Source organism: Cnephaeus nilssonii (assembly GCF_951640355.1).
Source record: "Cnephaeus nilssonii genome assembly, chromosome: 7".
In the NCBI taxonomy this organism is placed as follows: domain Eukaryota; kingdom Metazoa; phylum Chordata; class Mammalia; order Chiroptera; family Vespertilionidae; genus Cnephaeus; species Cnephaeus nilssonii.
Genome location: NC_137078.1, coordinates 67,701,079 through 67,725,938, shown reverse-complemented (window position 1 = coordinate 67,725,938; position 24,860 = coordinate 67,701,079). Strand labels below are relative to the sequence as shown.

General features: G+C 47.8%; 1 protein-coding gene across 1 annotated transcript in view; it reads left to right on the top strand.

Annotated features, from left to right (window-relative positions):
• AGBL4 (AGBL carboxypeptidase 4) overlaps positions 1-24,860 on the top strand; it is a gene marked incomplete at both ends in the record, with an annotated part of 953,795 nt that overhangs the window by 850,405 nt on the left and 78,530 nt on the right. Inside the window, 2 exons of the mRNA XM_079777856.1 lie at positions 4,961-5,050; positions 12,471-12,585. Coding sequence (XP_079633982.1) covers positions 4,961-5,050; positions 12,471-12,585 — 205 coding nt within the window. The remainder of the gene's footprint in view (positions 1-4,960; positions 5,051-12,470; positions 12,586-24,860) is intronic.

Below are 24,860 nucleotides of genomic sequence, written 5' to 3'. Positions count from 1 at the left end.
TGAACACCAGGGCGGTCAAGGACAAGTCCTGGGTGAGTGTTAGATTCCTCACTGCCTTCTCAGAAGAGGTACATCTGAGCAGAGCCTGGGAGGCTGAGTAGGAGTAAGCCAGACAGACAAGCTGGGGGCTGGCATTCCAGGCAGAGAGAAAAACATGAACCCAAGTGTGGGAGAACGTGGCCTGCGGTGGAGCTGCCAAGAGTTAGCCGAGGCCAGGCCTGTGGAGGGGCATGGCCACCAGAGATTAGAGATGCTGGGGGAAGGAGGCTGGGCTCGCCTGGAGGACAGCAGAGAGCTGCTGAGTGTTGTAAGCAGAGGGAGAGGTATGCTACCATCTGCATTTTAGAAATTCCACTTTGGGGGCCAGGTGGAAGATGGACAGACAGGAATGATGTTGACATAGGGAGACCATGGACAAGACTATGCTGGCCATGAGAGGGCCCTCAGACAGGTACCGGCTAGCTATGCTGTTACTGCCACCAAGATTTCTTTTTCTCCAGCTTTGTGTGGTGTGGACCTTTTTGGGCCCTGGAGTATTGAAGAGACTGCAATTGATCTGGCTTAGAAACCAATATGAAGGAATTTTCTCAGAAAATGAAAAAGGCTTAGAGGTAAAAATAAAAACTGCACATAATACCTCACTCACCATGATAAGTTATTGTCAGGAGAGGTAGGGAAACCAAACTGGTAATGTGAACTTTGAGGAGATTTTTGTCCTTAGAGAGTCCAGCTAGTGCTCTTTGGGGCCTTCTTCTAGCACCTTCACCATCCACAGATCCACGGATAATTTGAGGCTCTTCATCTTCATCTTCTTCATCTTCATCTTGGCACCGAGAGGTTATGGCTCTGGTCCTCACTGAATTTGTCATCTATAGACAAGTTCATTAGTTAGCTATTACTCTAGAATTCAGCATTTATCATCTCTCAGATTCTTCAGGGTCAGGAATGTGGGAGCAGCTGACCTGGATGGTCCCAACCCTGGGTCCTCCATGAGGCTGTAGTTGGTTATCAGCAGGGCTGCACTCATCGGGGCTGGAGGCCCCCTTCTAAGCTCACTCCTTGGTTTGGACTGGCTTCAGTCTCTCTCGGCTGTTGTCTGGATTCTTTAGTTTCTCCCCACATGGGCCTTCCCACAGGCCACCTGAGTGTCCTCATGTGATGGCAGCTGGATGCCCCCAGAGTGAGTGATTCCCGAGAGAGACGATGCACTCACGATGGAAGCCTAATCTCCACAGGGAGGTGTCAGCACACCCAGAGCATCCTCTCAGTTAGAGCAAGTCTCTAAGTCCAGCCCACAGCTAAGGGGAGGGCAGGGGAGAGGAGTGCCTCTCCACCTCTGGAGGGAGGAGATGAACACAGAATTTGTGGGTGTATTTTTTAAATCCCCATAAGGACCTTATTTAATCTTTGAGAGATGATATGACACTGTGCTTAAGGGCATAAATTTCAGGTCCATAAAGACTTAGGTATAATCCTGGCTCCCACATTTGCTACTTATGTAGGTTTAGACAAGCCATTTAACCTCTTTGGATCTCAATTTCCTAATCTACAAAATAGGGGTAAGAATAGTAGATGTTTCACTGCATGGCCATGAAAATGAAATAAGATCATATATGTAAAATGCTTGGCACAGAATCAGTACTGAATAAACATTATTTAATTACTGTGTTATAACTGGATGATATCGTCCTTCGCAAGAAGCAGGAGAGCACAGAGGTTAGTTGAGAGCACTGGTTGTGGAGTCAGACTGCCTGGGTGGGACTTGGGCTGGGCCAGCCATTAGCTGGGGGAGCTTGGACCAGTCCTTGAATGTCTCTTCTCATGGGTTTCCTGTGAAATGAAGGTAATGATAGCTAATGCCTGGCCACCAAAAAGGTGTTCAATAAATATTTTATGAATAGGGACATAGTGGATGATGATAGAGGGATATGATGACAAAGGAGTGTATGTGTGTGTGTGTGTGTGTGTGTGTGCGCGCGCGCGCGCACACGCGCGTGCTGAGATGCTACATAAGCACATTTGTCTCAAACACCTTCTGTTAACTAAGGAGGGACGGCTGTCCTGTCCCACTTGAGTGTGCCCTTGTACCCTGAGCAACACCCGCCACGCGTGTCCGGGTTTACCATCCCTTACAGGTTGTCTTTGTTCTCATTGTTCATTTTCCATGGCTTTGTTCTAGCATGCTTCCTTCACCCTCCCTGCTGCCTCCTCCAAGAATATGTTTAATTGGCTTTGCACAAGTCCGGGGACTCGGTGACAGGAACGGGGGGTCCCATGTCACACCGCCTCAGAGCTGCTACATTACCTTAAATTGGTTTTGCAAATGAAAGCTAAAAACTAAGCAAAGGCGCGCCATCCATTTTGTCTAAAGATGATTATAATGCTCTTTTACGGCCTCCTAAATGACAAAGCAGTTTGTTACCTGCCTGCATCAACATTTGCTTATATTAGCACCCGAGATGCTTGATTTTTATTAGCCCCACGTTATCATTTTATGAAGACGCAGGGGCTCGGTGAAATTAGTGTGCAAATAGAATGCCCATTTTGCATTTTACTGTGGTCAGCAGAAATGCTGAATGCAATTGAGTTGATAATGGGTCAGGAGAGACATTCATAGAGGTAGCCTTCACTGAGGGCCCCGGTAATGCCATTTATCATTTCTGAACTGCTGAGATAGATGGCATCAGTGTTAGACAGTGTTTTTTTAAAGGGCTCGGTGGCATTTTTTTTATTAAGGGAAAAGCAATATAAATACTAAGAGAGTAGTTCAACTTCCCCCAGGAATAAGGGATGAAAGCAAACACTTTTGTATATGTCATAGATGGAAATGCAGGGGATGTCGAGTCTTGCATTGTTAGTGGATCCGGAGGAGACACATAGGTGGGGAAAGGGGCACTGGGCTGGGAGCTGAGGCTTACCTACCTCTGCCAACTATATGACCTTCCACCTGTGAGCCTCAGGTCCCTCACCTGTAAAATGGGATCAGTACTCCCCACCTCACAGAGACATGATGAAGAGTAAACAAGATAATGTGTCTAAATTTCTTTATAAACTGTCATCTATATGAGTATTTTTATTTATTTATTAGTTTAACAGCTGGTTTCTGAACACCTGCTCCATGCAAGGTCCTGGGAAAGACATTAAACATGCACAGTGCAAGTTGAAGTTTCTCCCTTGTGGAGCTTCTATTCAGTCTAGGAAAAGATCACATGTCTGACCATGAACTTCTTTAGAAAAGGTGGGTCTTCTCTTTCTCCCTTTGCTCCTAAAGGTGCCTAACGCAGCGCTGAGTACACAGTGAGTTCTCAGAAACATATTTGGCCTCCATTATCTATCTTGCTGCCTTTCCTATCATTAGGGAATCAATTGACCTCACCCCATCAGGCCAAGCAAGTCCCAAGCCTTTAGAACCAGGCTTCATAGAGTTACTAGTTTTTTATTTTAGTATCTGACATTGATGTATCAAAAGTGGGAACATGAGCTGCATTCAAAATAACCTGTCTCTAGCATTTCAGAAGCTGAAATCCTGCTCCTTGTTTCTAACTGCCCTCAATGGAATCCTGTAATCCAAATGCTATTTTCATTTCTGAACTCACTTCAGGTTGTTGTTCTGTTCTGGGGCAATCAGTCCTTCCTCTGCCCACAGCTAAGTACCCTTCTCCTGTCCCTTCTTTCTGGGACTGTCACGCTTGGCTACTGCTTTTGCTTAATTGTAAATTTTCTAAAACAAGTGAGACTTCTGTAGAGGCAGCAAGAGCTTGGGCCAAGATTCAGAGCTACATTTTTCTACTTCTTTGCATGTCTAGTAATTTTTTATTGGATGTTGGATTTTGTGAATTATACATGGTTGAATGTCTGGATTCTGTTATCTTCCTTTAAAGAGAGTTGGGATTTATGTACCAGTCAGTTAAATTTCTTTTCTCAAGAAATTTATTAGTTTTATTGGTCCTTTTGAGATTTGTTTTTAAACTTTGTTAGTCTAGAGCAGTGGTCGGCTAACTGAGGCTCGTGAGCCACATGCGGCTCTTTGGCCCCTTGAGTGTGGCTCTTCCACAAAATACTACGTGCAGGCGTGCATGTACAGTGCGATTGAAACTTCGTGGCCCATGCGCAGAAGTCGGTTTTCGGCTCTCAAAAGAAATTTCAATCGTTGTACTGTTGATATTTGGCTCTGTTGACTAATGCGTTTGCCGACCACTGGTCTAGAGTATTTGATAAGGACAACTAAGGCATGGTCCTTCTGGGTTCTCCACTGATTGCCTGCACAATCAGTGAGGGAATTCAAATGAGTCCTAGTTCTCTGTGCAGTTCACATGGGCATCGTTTCATTCTCCCTCACCTATTATCTGTCTGACCTTGAGCAAGTTATATAGCTTCTCTGAGACTCAGTCTCCACCTCTATAAAAAGGGCTATTAATGAGAATGTTTCTGTAAGGATTATAAATAATTTGCATATTGTGCCTGACATAAAAGGAGCTAATTGAAAAGCTGTTGCCACTATTACTAATTTAAGTTACTGAATATTTACTAGGCAATTTGTTAGCTTGTTTAATCATTACAACCACCCTATGAAGTAGATATTATTATCCACATTTATAGGTTAGCAAATGAAAACTCAGAATGGATATACAACTTGCCTAGTCAGTGGATCTGGGATTTAGTCACTCATATGACCTCTTTACATGACTTTAATATTAATATAATCAGTTGCATCAAGGAATGGGATATAGTCTTTTAATATTGAGTATGCAGGGACATAATTAAATTAGTCACCATGTCAAACTCCAAGGCTAACACAGGCCAAATAAATGAGGCATGCGGCCCACTGGCGGCGAGTTTGACATGCTTGAATGATTTAAGAGATGAATGTAAAGCATCCAGCCCATTTCCTGCTTTCTCCCTCTCCTAGTCTCAGCTTTCCTTGCCTTCCTTAGCAGCCTTCTTTTATTTTATCTTCCAGACAATCTTCGGGAAGGGACAGAGCAGAAGGTGGTATTCATCACGGGACGAGTCCACCCAGGGGAAACACCCTCTTCCTTTGTGTGCCAAGGTGAGTAGCAGGACCCCATGGGCATCCTGTGCTTGCCCCCCATGCCCACTGGGGCACTGTGATGGTCTCTGGGACAGTGTGGTAACACACAGAATCATTATCTCGGTTGGGAATTCACTTCACTTCTAAAGAGATTACACTTGATCTTCCCTAGGATTAATTTTCAATAAATATTGACCTCATGTATGTATGCATGGCTGGATGGATGAGTGGATGGATGCATAAATGAACAGGGGGACCGAATGAAGTCCTCTAATATTTGCTGTGTTGACAATGCATGGCTGTACAGAGACACCTACGCTCTCTGGCGGTGTTTTACTTGTTTCCAGTGGTTTATAACAATAATACATCTCGCTCCAGGCTAAAGTGCACATTGATGGAAGGGCAGGCAGTGAACTGGGGAATCAAGGACTAAAATTTTTCTGTTCACTCATTTACTCAAGTATTCACTGACAAAAAACTTTTGAAATACCCATCATGAGCAAGGAAGCATGCTTGGTGTCAGACAACCAGAGATAAATAAGATACAATGTCTCTTCTCAAATATATCTCTTTATGATTGCATTTTATTTATTATCAAATATTTCATCTATATAAAATACATTGAACTAGTCAGCTGTATAAATATATTCAATAAGTAACATATAAATAATAATTTAGTGAATGCCCAGCGTAAGAAGCAGAAGATTATCAATTCCTTTTAAGTCCTTTGTCCTCCTTCCTGCCCTCCCCCTCACACAAATAACCATCAGCTTGAATTTTGTATTTGTCTTTTTTTAACAGTTACTAAGCATGCAAGCATTCCCAAACAATGTGGTGTTAGTCTTGCATGGTTTTAAACTTTATAAAAATGGTACGGTCCTGTGTGTGCCCACACTGGTTTTCACCCAGTATCCATGTCAGTGCAGAGAGCTGTTCACGGTTTCACCATGCAGTCTACTCCACTCTGCTGCGCCTCAACTGACCTGTCTGTGCTCCTGAAGGAAGAGCTAGGTTGTTTGCAGTGTTTTCTCTTGCAAACAATGCTGATACAAATGTGCTTACACAAGTGCCTTGTGCACAAGTACGAATTCCTTCCTAAGGGGGTTTAACCATGGATGTAACTGCTGGGCCATAGACATGCGCATGTTCCCTTTTCCAGGCATTTGCTGCCTCAGGCAATGCATTGGAGCTCCTGGAGTCCCACATTCCTGCCAACACTGTTGCACTTTTACCTATCTAGTGGGTGTGCTGTGTATAAAGTACATGATACTATATATGTGCCTAGCATTGTAACATGTAAAATAAAATACACATTTTTAAAAAATTATCTAGTTTTATTAATTTGACTTAACTTATTTCCACTATATGAGTTTTTCAATGTCAGAGGAACTAATATGAGAAAATTGAAGTTAAGAGAAGTTAAATAATTTATCTCATTTTAGTCTCAAAGTGACCATGAGGTCAAAGGGATAGGAAAAACCCCTAAGGTCACAGAACTTGAGGGAGATGGCCTGCTGCCGGGAAAGTACCTGGTGATTTGCCATGAGATAGTCTTGGGGTCAAATATGGGCTCTGCCACTTCCTCGCAGTGTGACACAGTTTCCTGGAATGTGAAATGGGTTAGGAAACCAATCCCTGTCTGAAGGCTGTGATGGAGTTGGCCTGGGGTGAATGCACACAAACACCCCGTCCTGTAGGCGGCATCCAGCAGGCACGCAGCAGGTTCCCCTCCTTCCTCATGGGAATCTGAGAGGGTGAAGCAGCTAATCTGCTTTGTGAGCAGATTACACTGTGAGGCATTATGCAGATGAATATGGGGTCTATTTTCCCCATTCTCATTCTTCCAGCACTGTAATTGGACATAACTGCCTGTCCCGATGTTTCAGGCAAGGAGACAGTTTCAGGGAGAGAAGGTGATCCCCAGAGCCAAGCAGCTCGGACGAGGCACAGCTGGGCTGTCTCACCTCCTAGCTCCAATCACCTTAGCTTCCTCCTTGGCATTCTCACTTCCAGCACTGTCCTTGCAATAACCTCTCCCAGGTCCCTCTCAGCTTTGCGGCAGCCATCTGGCAGTTACTAAACTTGGCAGCAGACCTGTTCTCCCAGCTAATCGGATGCAACTATCGAGTCCTTCTTTGTAAAAAGGCAGCAGCCATACCAGCAATACTTTCATCTCGGGAGCTTAGACTCCCATGCCCACCTCCTCTGTGCACAGTGGACAGAGGGCAGGGCCGCCTCCCATTTTACAGGCGAGGCCTGAGGCACAGAGTTGAGTAGAGCTCGGGTGCTCCCTCTGTTGGCCCTGCCTTTCCAAAAAGGAACCTGGATGGTGCAGAGTTGATAGAGCCGGTGCTGTCCTGTAGGCTTTCAATCAAAGTTTACTCCTTGGCAGAGCCTTTAATGCCTCCCCTCTACCTTCTCAAGATAAACTCCAAACTCCTTGCATGACATTCACCCTTCATGATCTGGCTCTTGCCAGGTTCTCTGGCCTCAGCCTTATTATATCCCAGCCCCACACAACTTAATCCCTGAGTGGGCAATCCTCTCTCTACTGCTGGGCCTTTGCACCTGTTACTCCTCTGCCTGCTGCTCTTTGCCACTTGGTAAACACTTCCCATAGCTCAAGGTTTATGTCAGATGCTGTCTGTGGGCCCCTGGCACACACCCTGTAGCCTCTTACTTTATGGCTGCTTTAGAGGTTACCTGATAGTCATCTTAATTACCCTGATTTGTTATATATTAGAGTTATATTGTTTCTTCCCCTTTAAACCATGAGCTACCAGAGGTCTAGGGTTGGGTCTTCAAATGTCATTTTCCACATCTGTAAAATGGGTATTATTTTGCTCATCTCCTGGGGCTGTGGTGAGGGACACATGATGTGTTGGCTCTGGGATGCTAAATCTGAGTTCAGAAAGAGGAGCCTCAAAGTCACATAGCCAGAAGGGGGCCGAAGGGCAGAGAAAGGGCCGAAGGGGACAGAACGAGGGAGAAGGGTGCAGAAGAGAGCCCTAGGTGGGCTTTGAACCTGGGTCTCCCAAGCCTGTGCATGCTCCACTCAGCAATGGGAAACGCTAGAGGGCCAAGCTCCTGCCAGGAACACACAGCTCTCTGGACATCCCACAATAGTGGGTGTGTATGTTACAGAAGAGGGTGTAGAAGCTCAGAGAAGCAAAGTGGCTTATCCAAGGCCACACACTAACTCATGGCAAGTGTGGCGTGGGCCCCTCTCCCCAATCCTGCCTTCATCTTTCCCATCCCTGGCTGTCCCTCAGGACACACAGCTCCTCCTTCCTGGAGGCAGCTTAAGTCAGGCATCCTTTCCCCATTGCCAAAGAGAGACTGAGGCATAGTCTTCCCCAAAGGTTTCTCAGTCCCCACAATGGCTCAGCTGGACTTTCTTCCCCAGACCCAGCCCTCCCTCAGGTCCCCTCCCCTGCCCACCTGGTTATGGGGAGGGCAGGGGGACCCAAGGCCTGGAAGGATGACGTCTGGTACCTTCGTTCTGTTTACTTCTTCCCCATTAACTGGCTCAGTGACCTTGAGTGGGGAACAGACATGTGGGCCTGGTCGCCCCATCTGGCTGGGACCAAGGTTCTCACCGCAAAGCTGCTGACACACCTGCTGCTGGGAGCAGAGTGGAGCCTTGTCCTCGCAGAGCGCCGGAGGCGGTGGAGGGAAGGGAGGCAGAGCTGCTTGGTGGTGGGATGGCTGATTCTCAGCCACCCCTCTGCCGCCCCAGACCCTCTCCTGGCCTCTGTGAGGCCACACTCACCTTGTTCATCAGCCACAAGTGCTCGGTGTTGTCCTGGAGTAGAGCGTGTACAGTGCCTGGGATTGGATCCCAGCTCTTCCCCTTAGTACAGTGTGACCTTGGGGATGTCCCCTAACCTCTCTGTGCCTCCATTCCTTTACCTTAAAGGGAAATTGTAGTAGGAATCCTGACTCCTAGTGTTGCTGTGACAGTGTAATGAGTTAATGTTCACACAACACTTAGGACAGTGCCTGGTGTTCAGCCGGCCTCCGTACGTGCTATCAAGAGGGAGGTCATGGCTAACTGAGCACTTGCAAGTGCAGGTATGGGTCCACTAACCCTCATCATGAACCAAAGCCCAGTGTGTGGCTCCCATCCCCCACTTCCTCACACCCTCCTGAGAGAGCTGTTACCAAACCCTCCTCGTTTACCACACTGCACATCAGCTGGTTAGCTGGTTGGCCAGGACTAGACCTCAGCTCTTCCTCCTGGTGCAGTGACTGCTCTTTTGTTGAAGCCCCTTGGAGATTCAGATCCTTCATAATTGAGTTAATTAGACCTACACTGTGGGATGATAATGCAGACAAGGCACATCCCCCTGGAGGGCAGTATGGGCAGTGGGCACAGCAGGGGCCTGAACTTGGGCAGGCCTGAGCCTGAGTCCTGCCACTTCACCTCCCAGCCGGGGACCTTCAGCAAGTCCTCAACCCTCCTAGAGCCTCTGTTTCTTCACCTGCAAAAGAGGGGCAGCTGAGTAGTCCTCACGGAGCTGTTGGGAGGGCAAATGAGACCAGGTATGTCAGGCTCAGGGCAGCATCAGGGCAGCATCAGGCACGTGGAGGTGCCACCATGCCTACTCTCTCTTTCTCTCACTCTTCTCAGTAATCCTACCAGGTCATTGGGCAGCTCTCAGCCGTGCTCTTCAGAAAAGCCAAAGGATTCACTACATGTCACCTGGTAGAGTGGGGACCAGACCCAGGTCTCCTGTCCCACAGCCTGGACCCTGCTGCTACGTGCCAAGGTGCCCACCAGGCCCTAGACGGGTGTAGAGCTGACCTTCCCTCTCAGAGGTCATGCCTCAGGTTGTCCTGTGGGGGTAAGAGGAGGAGGAAGGAGACCCACAGACACACACTCACACTCACAGCCTTCCTGCCTCCAGCTTTCCTGCCATCCTGCCTTCTCCCACCTCCCTGATTCAATCCGCTGGAAGGAAAGGACCCTGAAAACTTATTTACTGAAGGGACAGGCCAATCTTACGGGCCTGATAGTGTCTTCCAGCAGGAGGGAGATTGTTCTCCTCACTTGGCAGAGGAGGGTTCTTCTGCTCCCAAAGAGAGGAAAGAAATAGATGGAATTTGAGACTGTGAGTGAGGGTGCACTCTGGGGAGTTTCTGAGTTCTTTTTCCTTATTGTAAAGACAAGAGTGGGCCCACCAAGCAAAACTGGGGCCCAGGGGCTCTGAGTGCTGATTTGTGGCTTTTCCAATTCAGTATCCTTGTCCCCAAATCCCATAGTCATTAAACTTCACAGACCAGGACTCCTAGTTCTAACCTCCATTCTGTTTTTCACTTCCCTCCATGTCTTTCAATCTTTGATCTAAGTGAGTTTCTTAGAGCACATTACAGTTTTCAGCTGCTGTGTCAGGCAGTTGGAACATAGGAGCTCTAACCCAGTCACAGAGCAGCCTTTCAGATTAGTATTATTTCCAAATGTCAAAATGAGTTAACCGATCAAAGAAAGCTGGTAACTTATCTAGCTTAACAACCAGTCATAATTCGAATACAGGTCCCAAGTCCATGCTCTTTCCACTTCCTCTGCTCATGGAATGCTTTTGGCCCATGGCCAGGGATGGCATGTCCTCTCCACTCGTTACTTTCCTCAACATTTCTTTTCATATTCCTCTCCACTTTCCACCTTTCTCACCAAAACAACGTGGAAAGTCCCCTCCCAATTTCCCAACCAATGGGAATGATGCCCGTTGAACTGTATCTGACCTCAAGCCAGGAGATGGGTCTGAAACCTCTCCCCTCCATCCCCACCCTCATTCTGGGAGCCAGAGCTCAGAGTGGCTGCGGCTTTTGGTCTGGCTTTGTTTTCTCTCATCATCTTATTAGCTGCCTAATTGGCAGCCCAATTAATCTGTTCATCTGTGAAGGAGGATGGATCACAATGAGCTACTCTGTTTCCAGAAGCCATTCTCTGAGGCAGCGTGGTCAGGTCCTGAGCACAGGCTGGCTCCTTGATGAAGGGCCTCCCCGGGAGCCGGGGTCAATTAGTGGACAGATTAAGCAATTATGAGCCCCTAACAAGGGTGCCTGGCATCATTACCCTGCCTGTTTACTGGCAAACTGCAGCTTTAGTATGAAGACCAACAAATAAATTAAGACATCTGGTCTACTGCTGCATCGGCCGAGAAGTAAATGATGTCCAACTGGCTTGTGGCTGCCCATGGATTCTCAGCCTTGGCCTAATGAAAAGCCTGAGCCATCCCTCACTGGTCCCAGCAGCTCTTGAATGTGCTCTGGAGCGGAGCATCACCCCAGGAGCTAAGTGCTTGCCGCTGGGCATGGGGACTGCTCTTAGTCACCTTGCCGCCTCCTCTTGTCCGTCTGTAAAACCTACTCTGTTCTAGGGCCCAGCTCAAAGCTTCTTCTCCCTGGTGCTCTCTCCAGCAGGACAGGAGTTGCTCTTCGGCATTTTGGAAGGGTTGTGTACTCTCTACTACTTTCCAGTATCACAGTCATTTCGTGGGATGCCAGGGTGCCATCTTGCCCATTGTTTTTGGTCTTAGATGAGGAAGCATTGAGAAGAGGAAGGTGAGGGCAAGGGCTCAGCGTTGTTTTTTCACCTCCTTCTATGGATGCATGCAGGCCATCACCAGAAGACATCAAGGAGGGAGTGGCAGGGTCACACTTGCACTTTAGGAAGATCCCCTGGCTGCGGTGTGTAAGGCACCTGTCAGAGGCACTGGCTGTCATCCAGGCCAGATGTAGTGGTGGCATAGAGCAGAAGAGAGGCAGAAGGATGGGATGATGGCAGCTTTGCTAGATTCAAAGAAGAGACTTGGGGACGGCCTGACTGGGGGAGGAGAGTCATGGAGAATTCAACTTTTCTAAATTTAGCAACTTGGAGGTAAGGAGGTGTTGGTGCCAGTGAGAAGCAAAGAGGGAATCTGGAACAGAGGACCCTCAAATTGGGGAAAGGGACAGTTGGGGAACACTGAAGAAACCTCTCTCCTCATGTAACTTTAGCCAGATCCCTTCTCCCTGCTTCCTGGTGTGCCCATCCTCAGCATGAGGATCCAGATCCCTAAGTCCCCTGACCCCATATCATCAATTCAACGTCAGTAGTTAGCTAACTTCATCTCAGTCTGTCAAAACCCTGTGGGCTCTCCAAGGCACAGCTCAAATGCTATCTGTTTTTGGAAGCTCTCCCTGTGCTCTCCACAGGAAATGGTCTCTCCATCCTGTCCTTGGGCTTCAATTTTATGTCTTGACCTATCTCTTGGAAACAGAGATCTATTTATAAAATTCCCCAGGCAACACCTAACCCATAGTCCTACGTCCACAGTGGCTAACAACATAGACCCCAGTCACCTACTGAGCCTCACTGTTTTCCAACCTGAGGACAATGTGCTTCCTCCTTAAAAACTCTTTGAGGTTAACTCAGACGATTCTCTTTCCCTAGGGATCATTGACTTCCTCATAAGCCAGCACCCGATTGCTCGTGTCCTGCGGGAACACCTGGTCTTTAAGATTGCACCAATGCTCAACCCTGATGGAGTCTACCTGGGCAATTACAGGTGAGTGACAGGAGAGAAAGCTCAGAAGCTGGTAGTTGTAGGATGGTGGTATGGAAGCAACAAGTAAAAAGGGTTGTATTTTTGAGAAAGGATTTTCAGACTTCCCATGAGTTAATTAGAGGAAGCTTCACCCTGGCTCTTGAAAATGTGGCTAATGAGCCTTGGCTGTTTTATGCTCAGCCACCTGAGCTATCACTTGCTGAGGTTTTCTGAGCAGCTTGCTGGACCAGGAATCAGGTGCCTACTATCAGTTTTGGCACCTACTTCCTATGTAACCTTAGGGAATTCACTTCCCCTCTGATGCTCCATTTCTCTTGTGTAATGGAGACAATAATTACTTACCTGGCAGGGTATCTGTGAGCATCAGAAGAAATGGTGGTGATAACTATGCTTTGCAGAATATCATACGGTGGTTATAATGATTGCTGTTTCATTTCTGTGTTTCTTCTTGGAGGTCACTAATGATGGAATGGCACCCCAGATCATCTGAACAGCATTTCTGTGTTTTGGGCTTACCAGCTAGCCCCATACTCACTCATGACTCCTGTCTTGAGTTCTCTTTCTGCTGGTGCACCATAATTTATAGCCTAAATCCCACTGCTGAGGGGTTATCTGCTGAAAAAGACATTGGATCCTCTCAGATAGTGTTCTTGCTCTTATTTCACAGTTGAGGCCACTGATTCGCCCAAAGTCACACCCAGTAAATCACTGACTGTCTAACTTCTCTGCCCATATTATATAGCTCTGTTGCTTATGAGTCCAACAACAACTCTCAAGAAAACATTCAAAGGGATGGGCTTTGCTTGCAAGGCTCTGTATGACCTGGTGTCCATCTGTCTGTCTACTGTGCTGCCTCATTTCCCATATCCCACTCTTAGAACTGTTGCTGTGGCCACACTAAGTAAAGCCTTGTTCCCTGGATGTGTCCTGTTGGTCTCTGATCCCTTAACCCTCTGCCCAGAACCCCCTCATCCCTTCTTCACCTCACTCACCCCTCTTCACAACTCAGCTGTTCCCCTTCTTCTGGGAAACATTCCCCAACCCCCCAAACAGAATTGGTCACAGCCTTCTCTGAGCTCCCACCAGCCTGGTTATTGAGCAAGTTTTATCCCATTGCATGGACCCCACTGACCCTCCAGCCACCAGAGAGCAGGGACTGAGCCCTAATGGTCTTTGTGTATACCCCAGACCTGGCAGCAAAGATCAGCACATAGTAGGTGCTCAAAGGGTGTTTGATGAATATGAGTGAAGAAATGCAATGACTCAACTGATGAAGAAACTGAGACCCAGAGATGAGATGGGAGTAGTGGCAGAGCTCAGACCAGAACCCAGGTTGCCAGCTTCACTTCAAACAGAGCTGGTTTGCTGCTTTCCAAGAGCAGGGCAATTTGGTCCAGAGGGGCCTCCTAGTCCCCCTGGGTATGAGTTAGAGAGAGCCCATGGGACGCATGATGCTTTAATTAAAGACAGTTTTGCTTCCTCTCTTAATTGGCTCGAGTGATGGTTCATTAGCACTGGCAAGTTTTATGGCTTGCTGCGGGCCTGACTGTGGTGCCGTTCTCCTCCCCGGACAGAATGCAGTTAGTGATGATGGTGTGGAATGACTGTTTGATTTATGTTAACGTTTCTGCTTAATTACAAGAGCGGCCGTGGTCAGAGGGAGGTCAATGCTGTCCACACACACATTTATGTCGTCCTCTGCCATCCAGGGAGGATGCACTGGAAAGAGGTCTGTGACCTTGGCCCAGATGCCGCCCCTCCCTGGGATGGCCAGGGGGGTGGTGATGGGGAACCAGATGCTTTAATATGTCTTCAAGATCCAGATTTTGTGATTTGGGATTTCAGGATGAAAGAGCTCCGACCCTCAGAAGTGGTTCTGCCCTGAAGTTTAACCCCCCAGCGTTCTCCAAGTGAGAATGTGTGACTCTCATTAAGAAAGCGGGAGGAAATCTCTAACCACAGGCATTAATCCTGTTGCTAAAACAGCTCTGAGTAGCAACAAAAGAGCCTATCAGTCACAAAAATTCACTACCAGATGTGGGGAGTGTGCACCTTGGAGGTCCCTGAGACCAGCCCCTCCTGAGCCCCCGACTGATACAGTAGTAGTTCCCACAGTTTGGTGGGACTTCCCACGGCATTATGGGGGTTAGGGGGAAGAATTCAGAGTTCGAGTAAGTTTGGGAAACACAGAGCTGAGAAAAGTTAAACATGTCCTTTTACAATTAGATTTTTCAGTTTCAAAAATGCTAATACCAGTAAACAGGAATCTGAAGAGGGGGATATATATTTAGTGTTCTCCAAATTGTGTCAGGGAACCCTTTTCCTATGGAGATTGTTCCCTCAAAACCCCCGCCCCCCCCCCCCCCACACACACACTCCCCCAGTGGTGTTAGGGCTTATAAAACTCATAGCAGGAAATGCCATTTCAAGAATTCTGTTTGCTCACCCAGCCCATGTCAAGCTCTCCCACTCTTATTTCATCCTTATAGCCACCCTGTGAAGGGGAGTCTTAGTTAAAGTTTTTGTGCTTGCAAATAATAAAAATCTTCTCAAAGTAGCTTGAGTACAGGAGGAAAGGCAGGAAGGAGGGGACATAGGACAGAGGAAGGAAGGAAGGAAAGAAGGAAGGAAGGAAGGAAGGAAGGAAGGAAGGAAGGAAGGAAGGAAGGGAGGGAGGGAGGGAGGGAGGGAGGGAGGGAGGAAGGAAGGAAGGAAGGAAGGAAGGAAGGAAGGAAGGAAGGAAGGAAGGAAACTACTTAAAGTATATAGAATCATAGAGACAGAGGGCAGAATGGTGGGGGAGCGGGGGTGGGCAGGTATTGTTTAGTGGGCACAGATGTTCTGTTTTATAAGATGAAAAGAGTTTTGAAGAAAGATGATGTTGATGATAGCACAACAATATGAATGTAGTTAATACTACTGAACTGTATCATTAAAATTATTAAGATGATAAATTTGATGTTATGTGTATTTTACAATAAAAAACGCAAGACTGGTATGGCTGCTGATGCAATGCGAGCATCTTCCTAGGTTCCGGGGAAACCGGAGGCCTAGAGGTTTTGCAGGATGAATTCTGTAGCTTCAGGTGTTGCAGAGACAAGAAGGTGTGAGACAACTCCTGGTGGAAGGCCGTTGGGTTGGAGCGGGGCCTGGTCCCTCCATCAGTGGCTGCCCACACGCGTTGCAGCGTTTGCACTGTCTTGCTCTCTCTGCTACCTCCTCCCCCATCACTTCCTTGGCAGAGAAGACAGCCTCCCCCTCTACCTGTACCCCCTGCGTTCTCTTCTGAGCGTGTGGAATGCACAAGTTGCCTTGCATTTGAGAAGCAGACTCTCCATCTCCATCTGACAGCATGACTCTGTGGTGGGTTTGCATTTCTTAATTAGGTGCTTGTCATTGTGTATTCCATAGAGCCACGTATAAGTAAACAGTCATAGACCTTTGAATAAATTTATTGGTTTTATTTATGTTTCTGGGCATAAAAATCTATAATTACCAGGTACAGCCTCAGTATAACTGGTATTTAATGACAATTACTTTTTGTTGCCATAGAAATGAGTCCAAAGTAGTTACCCATAATTTCTCATTTCCCAAACCTCACACATGCTGGATTGCAATATTACCATAGTAATTGCCTATTAGTCATCATAAAATACACAGTTACCCAAAAGATAGCAAGGGGCTGTGAAATTTCGCATCTTCAGAAAACCTCGGTGCTTCTTGGGAGTGTGGAGGCGGGGCGAGGCGCAGGCTCCCCGGGTGGTGAGAGGGACTCCGCTGTGTAGATGGCTCCGCGGTGGAAAGATGCTGCCACGCTCTGCAGACCGCGCCTCGTTATGTCTCTTGGCCCTGGCACTCCTCATGGAGCAGAGGATGCGCAGTGCAGTAAATCCAATTTAACTAAGGTTTGTGGAGGGCCTGCTGAGGGCCAGGGCCCAGGTGGGGAAGCTGACGGCAATCTGAGGCAGCCCTTCTCCGTGAGAAGCCCTGTGTTTGGACTAGAGGGTGTGTGAGTGATGCTAGGAAGGCCTCGTCTAACGTCTAAGTGCCTACAACTGTACCTTATCTATATCATCACATGTGACCCTCTCAGCAGCCCTGCGATGGAGGTAGTGTTGTAGCCCCGTTTTAAATAGAGAAGGAAATTGAGGCGCAGAGGTGCCAAGGAGCCTGCCCCAGGAAGGGCAGAGCAGGTTGGTGAACTGGGCAGGCCCATCGTAGCCTGCCACAGATTTCACCCCCGCTCCGCTGCTCCTGAAAACAGGAGGGCTGTCCTCCGACCAGTGATGTGGGTGGGGTTTGGAAAGATGGAGGGTATATAGGAGTTCACCAGACATAGAAGGGAGATAATGAGAGATTTTTGTACAGCAAAACAGCGTTAACGATGGCAGAGGGTGAAACACCAGGGAGATATTTCCAGCAAATACACACACACACACACACACACACACACACACACACACACATTATAACTGTCTGACTCTGCCCACTTCAACATCCAAAGAAGGAAGTATTTTGAACTGGCTAAAATAGAATAGAACATAAAATTAGCTGTGTGAAATACATGTCAATTTCCCATTTGTTCTCTGACAGCATAAAAACTGTGCATTTTATTTTTCATCAAGTAGAAACGGAAAACAAAGATCCACTGCAAGGATTCCTCACAGGAAGACCTGCTGGCCCCTCTCCCGGAGCCTTCTTCCCGGCCGACCATGTTTCACCCACTTGGCGACTCTGTCGCAGCACCATCAGCCTTGGAGGGGGAGGGGGGCTTGGACAAAGTATCCCTAAGTGACAGCAGTACCTCTATCTGTCTACCTGCAGCTGGGTCTGGGTGGTTCTCTCCCTCCCAAAGCAGCATGTTGCCCTGATGCTCGCGTGGACCACTTGGGAGGGTTTATATTCAGGCTAAGCCTGCCGGCCCATCCCTTCTGCTTCTCCGCCCTGAAGGACCTCTTAGGTTCAGTCCATCATTACACGGTAGCCCCTCGGCTGTTTGAAGACTGGGTACCTCCGCTCCAACCACTGCCCGCTCCTGTTCTCCAGGCTGAAGATCCCCAAAGCCTCCCAACTTTCCATGTGGCACCTGAAATCCACTTCTCTCCCTTTCCTTCCTGCTGTCCTCTGAACAGGCTCCAGATGCCGGTCATTGAGGCATGGTGTCCAGGACTGAACAGTTACAACGATGACGATGATGATGATGATGAGAAAGGCAGTGTTGATGGGGACGATGAAGAGCTAAGCTCTAGTGAGCCTCCTGGGCCTGGCACTATTCTAGGCATGTCGCATGGATTGTTTCACTCAATTCTTAGAACCACTCCATTATTATTCACATGTTTGCAGGTGAGGAAACTGAGGCATAGGTAGGTAAGGAAACACACTCAAGTTATAGAACCAGCTAGTGGAACAGGAGCAGGAAGGGACCATCAGAAGCCTAGTTCTGAGGACTGTGCTTCAGTGTACAGCCCAGGTGCACCCTGCTGCCCGACACGGAGCTCTTTGCAACCTGAACCTTTCTGCCTGGATTTCCAAGTCGCAACTCCCCGACTTCTCTGAGAGCCCTACAAGAAGCCGGTGGCACAGCGGGGCAGAGATCCTTTCCCTCTCTGAGCAAAGAAGAAACCAAGTCACAATGAGGCTAAGTAACTTGCTCAAGGTCACACAGTGAGTGAGCCCCATAGCCCGGATGAAGCGTGAGCGACAGCAGGGGCCAGACAGGGCCTTGCCTCCCAGAGGCGCTCTCCTGCTTTATGTAACCTGAGTGATGTTCCTATGGCGGCTGAAAGGACATTGGGGCTGGCAGTGTAATCAGGTGTCTAACCCGCAAGTGCAGGCCGCCAAAACCAATTATTCAAATGAGCTTCCCAGCCAGATTCCACAGAACAGGCCAGATGGCTGGGTGTCTGTGGAGGCAGCTCCGCATCCCTGTCCCTGCAAGCAGCCGAATAGCATTTCAAAGTTAGAGTTGATAGCAAGTTGATTTTAATAATTGACTCTATGGTGAAGACAGGCCTCTGAGGAGTCAGTAGCCCAGAGTTAGTGGCTGGGGAATCTGGAGGAGCAAAACATGGTGATAGAATCAAGAACGTCATCATTTTGCCCAACTGGCCTGGCTCAGTGGTTGAGTGTCAACCTATGAACCAAGAGGTCATGGTTTAATTCCCTATTAGGGCACATGCCAGGTTGTGGGCTCAATCCCCAGTGGGGGCAGGGGGCGTGCAGGAGGCAGCTGATCAATGATTCTGTCTCATCATTGATGTTTCTGTCTCTTTTTCCTCCCACCATTTCTGGTCCTAGTTCCCAAACCACTGCTTGAAGAGGGTCAGCTCTCCCTGTATGCCCTCTGTAGCTCCCACTGACCATCAGAAGGATCCTAAACTTGTTAGCTTGGCATTCAAGGCATGAGCAGTGTCCTACAAGTTCCTTCTCAGCTTCATCTCCCACTGTCCACTATTCCCTGCCCTGCACCACCCTCCACGGGTCCGCTTGCCTCCCTGGGCCCTTTCCAGTGCCCTGCAGCGGCCCACTCGAGCCCACACCTGGACCCTCGCTGCCACTCTGCCTCTGCTGAAGACTTTTAACCAAACGGTTTCTTCTCCCTCTTCTTTTTATCCCCTCCCCCACTTTCATGCCTTCACTCAAATGTTCACCAGCACATACTCTGTGCCAGGCACTGGGGACTGAGGCAGCTTTCTCTCATGGAGAATGTGCTGTGTGGCATGCGTCCTGAGGGATGGGTGGTAGTCACCAGGAAAAGCAGGTGGGAAATTCTAAATCATAGGAATCATAATGTCGAATAATAGCAGGGATGTTAACCCAAGCAGTAATTGAACTTATACTGGCTCCCAGATCTTGTGCTAAGTGTTTTATATGAATGATCTCCACTGGAAATGTAGGGGTCAGAGCTCATCATGCTCCCCTTCCCACCTCACTTTTGCAATTTCAAAGGAGACACAGGGATCAGAGAGACAGAGGTCAAAGCATTAGCTTTATTGTTGATAAAAGCAGGATTTGGAAAGCATGGTTTATCTCCCTGGCTAAAATTGGTCTCCTTTTATCTCACCCCAAAATTCTACTTCCCCACCAACCACAGGCAGAGAGAGCATGAAGGAGCTGCCTTCCAGGGGCACCCCTCAGGGCAGGAAGGAGGCCAGAATGCACCATCCCTACAAATCTAAACAACTGTCCCGAGTAGGGCCAGGCCCAGCAGGCCCTGGCCATTTTTCATGCTGACCAAGCAGATAAGTTCCATCCCCTCCCTTGGAAAGAGTAAGCGAGCAGATGGAGGTGAAGAGCCATTCTTTCTACTCCTGGGGACTGAACGTCCCTATTGGGATTGAAAGCAATGGTGAGGGTTGTCCCAATAACCAACCCCATGAACCTATGAGGTAGATTCTGAACTGGTCTCATATTACAGAAAAGGAAATTGAAGCACAAAGAGAGGTTAAATCATTTACCCAAGGTCCATGGTCGTGGGAGATCCAGGCATCAAAACCAGAGAGCTAACTCAGAGCCCACATGCTTGCCTCTGAGCCTGCTGCCTGCGCCCTGGGTGAACCAGGAGCCTTGAGAATATCAGTGGTCTGGTGTGGCTGGTGCACGTGGTCAGGGCACAGCCCACAGTGTAGGTTCACCAGCTAACAGGGCAGGTGGAGGCTGCCTTGCAGCACAGGCCTGACAAGCCTTGAGACTTGGAGGAATCGCATCAGCCTACAGAAGGGGGAGCGTCTTTTCAATGAGCTCATAGGCCTTAAATGAGACTTGCATGGTGCACAGATTGGAAACGTGGTGCAAGAAGCTGAAGGAATACGTGGGGACCAGATCGTGGAGGGCCCGAGGATCATACCGAGATGACCAGCAATACTATGTGCACTTACCTCAAACTGGGCAGCATTCCCAGCATTTTACATGGATGATTCCATTTAATCCTCACAGCAACCCTCTGAGGTTGGCAAAGTCTGCTATTTGCAGAGGTGTTGAGGTGCAGAGAGGTTAAGCTACACAGCAAATATGTGGCCGAGTCAGGATCTCATCCAAGCAGAGTGGCCCCCAGTCCACACTCGCAATCTAAGCCACTGTGGGGTCTTCACCAGCTGGGCAGTGGTGTTGCCAGCTCCCAGATCTTCTGAAGATCTAAAGGATTCCTCTTCCTCTTTGTGTTTCCTCTGCCCCTTTTCACTGAAGAAATTGAAATAGCCGGCTCCCAGCTGCAAGGGCTGGTGTACACCTTTAGAAAATGTGCCCCTTCAGGCCTGTCAAATGGTTCTTTTTGCTTCTATCAGAGTTCTTAGGGGAAAAAATTTGGTTCTGGAATGGACTTCTAACTCTACGTAGCAGTGTGTCCTTGGTCTCAGTTTCCCCACCTTTGAAATGTGGGAATCAGACTTTATGAAATCTTGGGTGCTTTCTGGTTGGTGACTGGCCCTCACACTTGTAACAAGCTCTACGGAGATCCCCCAAGCCTGGTATTGGGTGCCATCAAGCAGGGGATAGGAAGGCCAAAGGGTGACTCCCAGAGCCCATGCTTTCCAGAAGGGAGAAGGCACCCCGACACAGCTGCTCCTTGTCCACTAGGAATAAGTTCAGGGGGAAAGGGCCCAGACAGTTTAAGTTTGGAGCCAATCCTTTTTCCAGGTGAGCTCTGAGCACCCCCTTCCTCCGATCCTGCCACCTTGTAGGAAGGCCACCAGTACAGGGTAAAGACCCGGTGGACCCTTGGAGGTGGGAGACCTGAGCACTGAGCATGATTCTGTTATGGACCTTGGGCACGTCCAAGTCCCCCCATCTCCTCCCCGCCCCCCCAACACACAGACATGCAGTTTGTGCCCTGCACAAAGGCTCCTGGTCCAGGGGCTCAGTGGGTCTACAACTTTGCCCCACCCCCAAGTCTGACCTGAGCAAGTGGCAGCATTTTGTACTTCCCTTACCCAGAAGCGGTACCTGTTAAACGTTGTCAGTCTGGAGGGGGTTCCTTTTGTCAATTTGTATAAAGGTTCTCTTTATGCTAGTCTCCCTTCTGAGACAGTTTCCCCATTTAAAAAATAAGGGTGTTGCATTCACCCCTCACCCTACATGAACCCCTCCATCAGGTGCTGACCTGACTCCCAGGACTGCTGAGAGAGAACAGAGAGATGGCCAAGAACACAGCTTTAGAGCCAGGCAGACTGAGTTCCAGTCCTGCCTCTGCCACTTGTCCTTGCTGGCCCGGGACAAATTCTTCGCCCTTCCTGAGCCTCTATGTGCACAGTTGAGCCAAAAGTTGGCGGTGTACCTGACACTGTGCTCCCACTGCAGTCTCAATGGCAAACAAGACAGCTTCCGCCTCGGCCCTCCAAGGGCTCTTAGGACTTTGAACAAAACAGATGAATTTGACCAAGGTCACAAAACTACTCACTGGTAGGTCTGTTCCACAAACCCAAGTCCTTCTGACTTGAAACGTATGTTCTCATTCGTCATCCTCCCCAATCCACAGCCTTGGTCCTAGATCTCTCCTTGTGATCATCTAAGAAGGGACGTGAGGGAAATGCTTTAAATATCCTGGGGGAGGTGATGAGGAGTGGATGGTTATAATTATCCTTAGTGTTCGGGACAAAGGGCACTGCCTGCTGTCCTCCATCTCCACCACAGCACAGCCCACCCCATCTGCAAGGCATTTTGCAGGAGCTGTTGATGACAGATTGTCTGGCATCTGACACTGGCCAATCAATGGAGCTGGAAGGTGCCTGGGGCCAAGGGCAATTGAATCACAACCTTTCAGTGCTATTAAGTAAAGCAATATTTATTTTGCTTTTGGTGCAAATATACTTAATCCAATCCAGCTCATTGGCAATGCTGAAAAACTGCTGCGTTTGAGGGACAATTGCACGTTAGCCCCATGCATCTCTGCTTGTCAATGCACTGTTCTGGGAGCAGGCAGCTCCACGGTGCTCAGAACAAGATTGATCTGGAGCCACCATGCTGCGTTTTTCTCCATCCTTTACAGGAGATGAAAAGGAAATTATAAAGAGGGGAATTAAAATCATTGCTCTCATTCTAGCTGCCATTATTGCAATGGGGATGAGGCATGATGCCCTTCCATTTGAATAATGTTCTCAGGAGCCATTGCATCTCTGCCATTGGGCAGAGGAGAGACCAGTACAGTAAAAGAAGAGCAAAGGAGTAGCTTAGTATCTCTTTCATAGATCGCACAGCCTCTCCAATAGATGGGGGGATCTCAAAGGGTCACTGTAGACCATCCTGGCATCAATAAGACCTGGATTCAAATCCCTAGCAGTTGTCAAGTGACCTTCTCAAGGTTAAATCTCTCTTGCATTTTATTAACTTTATTTTGTTGTTGTTAATCCTCACCCAAGGATATTTTTCCATTGCTTTTAGATAGAGTGGAAAGGAGGGATGGAGAGGAAGAGAAAGAGAAACATCAATTGAGAGACACACTGATTGGTTACCTCCTACACGTGTCCCAACTGTGGTTGGGCAACAAACCTGCAACCCAGGTGTGTGCCCTTGACCAGGAATCGAACCGGAAACCCTTTAGTGTGCTGGCTGATGCTCTAACCACTGAGTAACAGCCAGGGCTCACTGTTTTATAAAACAGAATAAATAATACCTACCTCACTTGGTTATTGCAAAAGAGTCTAGTGTATAACAGATACTTAAATATTTTTCAAAATATGCCTTCAAGTAATTTTCTAAACCTTGTTTGAAGATTTTCAGGACATTTTTTTTATGCATTTGTGCATCTATTCATTCACTCATTCATTCAACAGATATGTTGAACCTTCTCTGCATCTGTGTCTATAGTAGATAAGTTGGAGTGGAGATGGGCAAGATGACCCAGACATAGTCCCTGCCCTCATTGGGCTCACAGTTTGAAAGGAGAAAGAAAAGATGCTCAAGCGTATCCCTGGCTCAATAACAAGAAATCATATATTATGTGGTCACATATAAATTTGATTTCCATAAATTCAGATTTTCTAAAATGGTCCTAATGTCAAATATTCTGACTCATTGGTGCCATCAATCGTTCCATTCATGTCAGAATGTGGGTCCTGATTTTGAGCTCATGTAGATATTTCATCCTTAAAAATAACAGAAGAGAAGAGCTGTAAGGAGGCAGAGACCCAGTATTTCTCACTCAGTGACTAAACTGGCAATCACAAAAGAGCCTATTGTGGTGCTTACAGCCTAGTTAGGGACACAAGCACCATTCTCAATTCCCTGACTGCACATGCCACCCCTCTGCCTGGAATACTCTCTCATGCCCTGAGGTTGGGCCACACTCCCATCACCTCTTCAAAGCTCAGGGTGACTCAGAAACTCCCAGTGGCAAGGATTAGGTCCCATGCACATATCAAATGTTGAAAAATGAATTCAACTAAAGTTAAGATACTGGTAACACTCTACTATTTGATGTTTCTTTTAAAAGGATGGAGTATCCATCCTTTTTCTAGAATATTTTGTATTTTCACTTTATTGGAAAGGTATGCTTCCTGTATGTTTCTACCTTTTGAGTAAAGCCAGTCACTGATGTTTTAGAATCACAAGAGAGAGCTGGAAGAGAGACCTGTGAATGAAGTACACATGGAGTCCAGGAAGGGAGGACACTCTCCCAAGATGGTATAGACTTTCAGGTGAGGCCTGTGCCTCTGGACCCTAAGCCAGGGCTCCTATATTGTTACTAAAATGTTTTGTTCAGTAAATACCCACCTACTGATAGATGTGTTGCCATTAGAAGCATTCCTTAAAAATCAGTTCAAAAAGCACCCAGCGCTGATACTACTCATTAAAGAGTTTCACAAATGCTCACACTTCTGAAGGACCCTGGGATCCTCTGAAGATTCACGTTGCCTTTGAATTGGCAGCCACACTATTTTCAGCAGATGGTTGGATCAAGGGGCTAGTCTTTTAGGATCTTTCACCTGAACACTCTTTCTTCAGTTTTGAATGTCACTTTTTTTAATCAAAGAGGCTTCCTGGAAGCAACATGGCCACATGGACAGACCACGGGGCACAGGGCCAGGACACCTGGATTCTGGCCTGGGCCTGTGGAGGAGTGGTGAAGTGACCTTAGAAGAATGGCTCACCATCTCTGGCTCCTAACACTCCCACTTGTTAACAGAGCCCACCTTGTGTCTGGGGACTGTGGGAATATATCATGTGATACAGGAAAATGCTTGGGAAAGAATGAAATGTTCACTCAACAATATCTTCAGTGTCTACCATAGTCCAGGTTCTTTGTCAGGCATGGAAATACAAGCATGAACATGACATTGTCC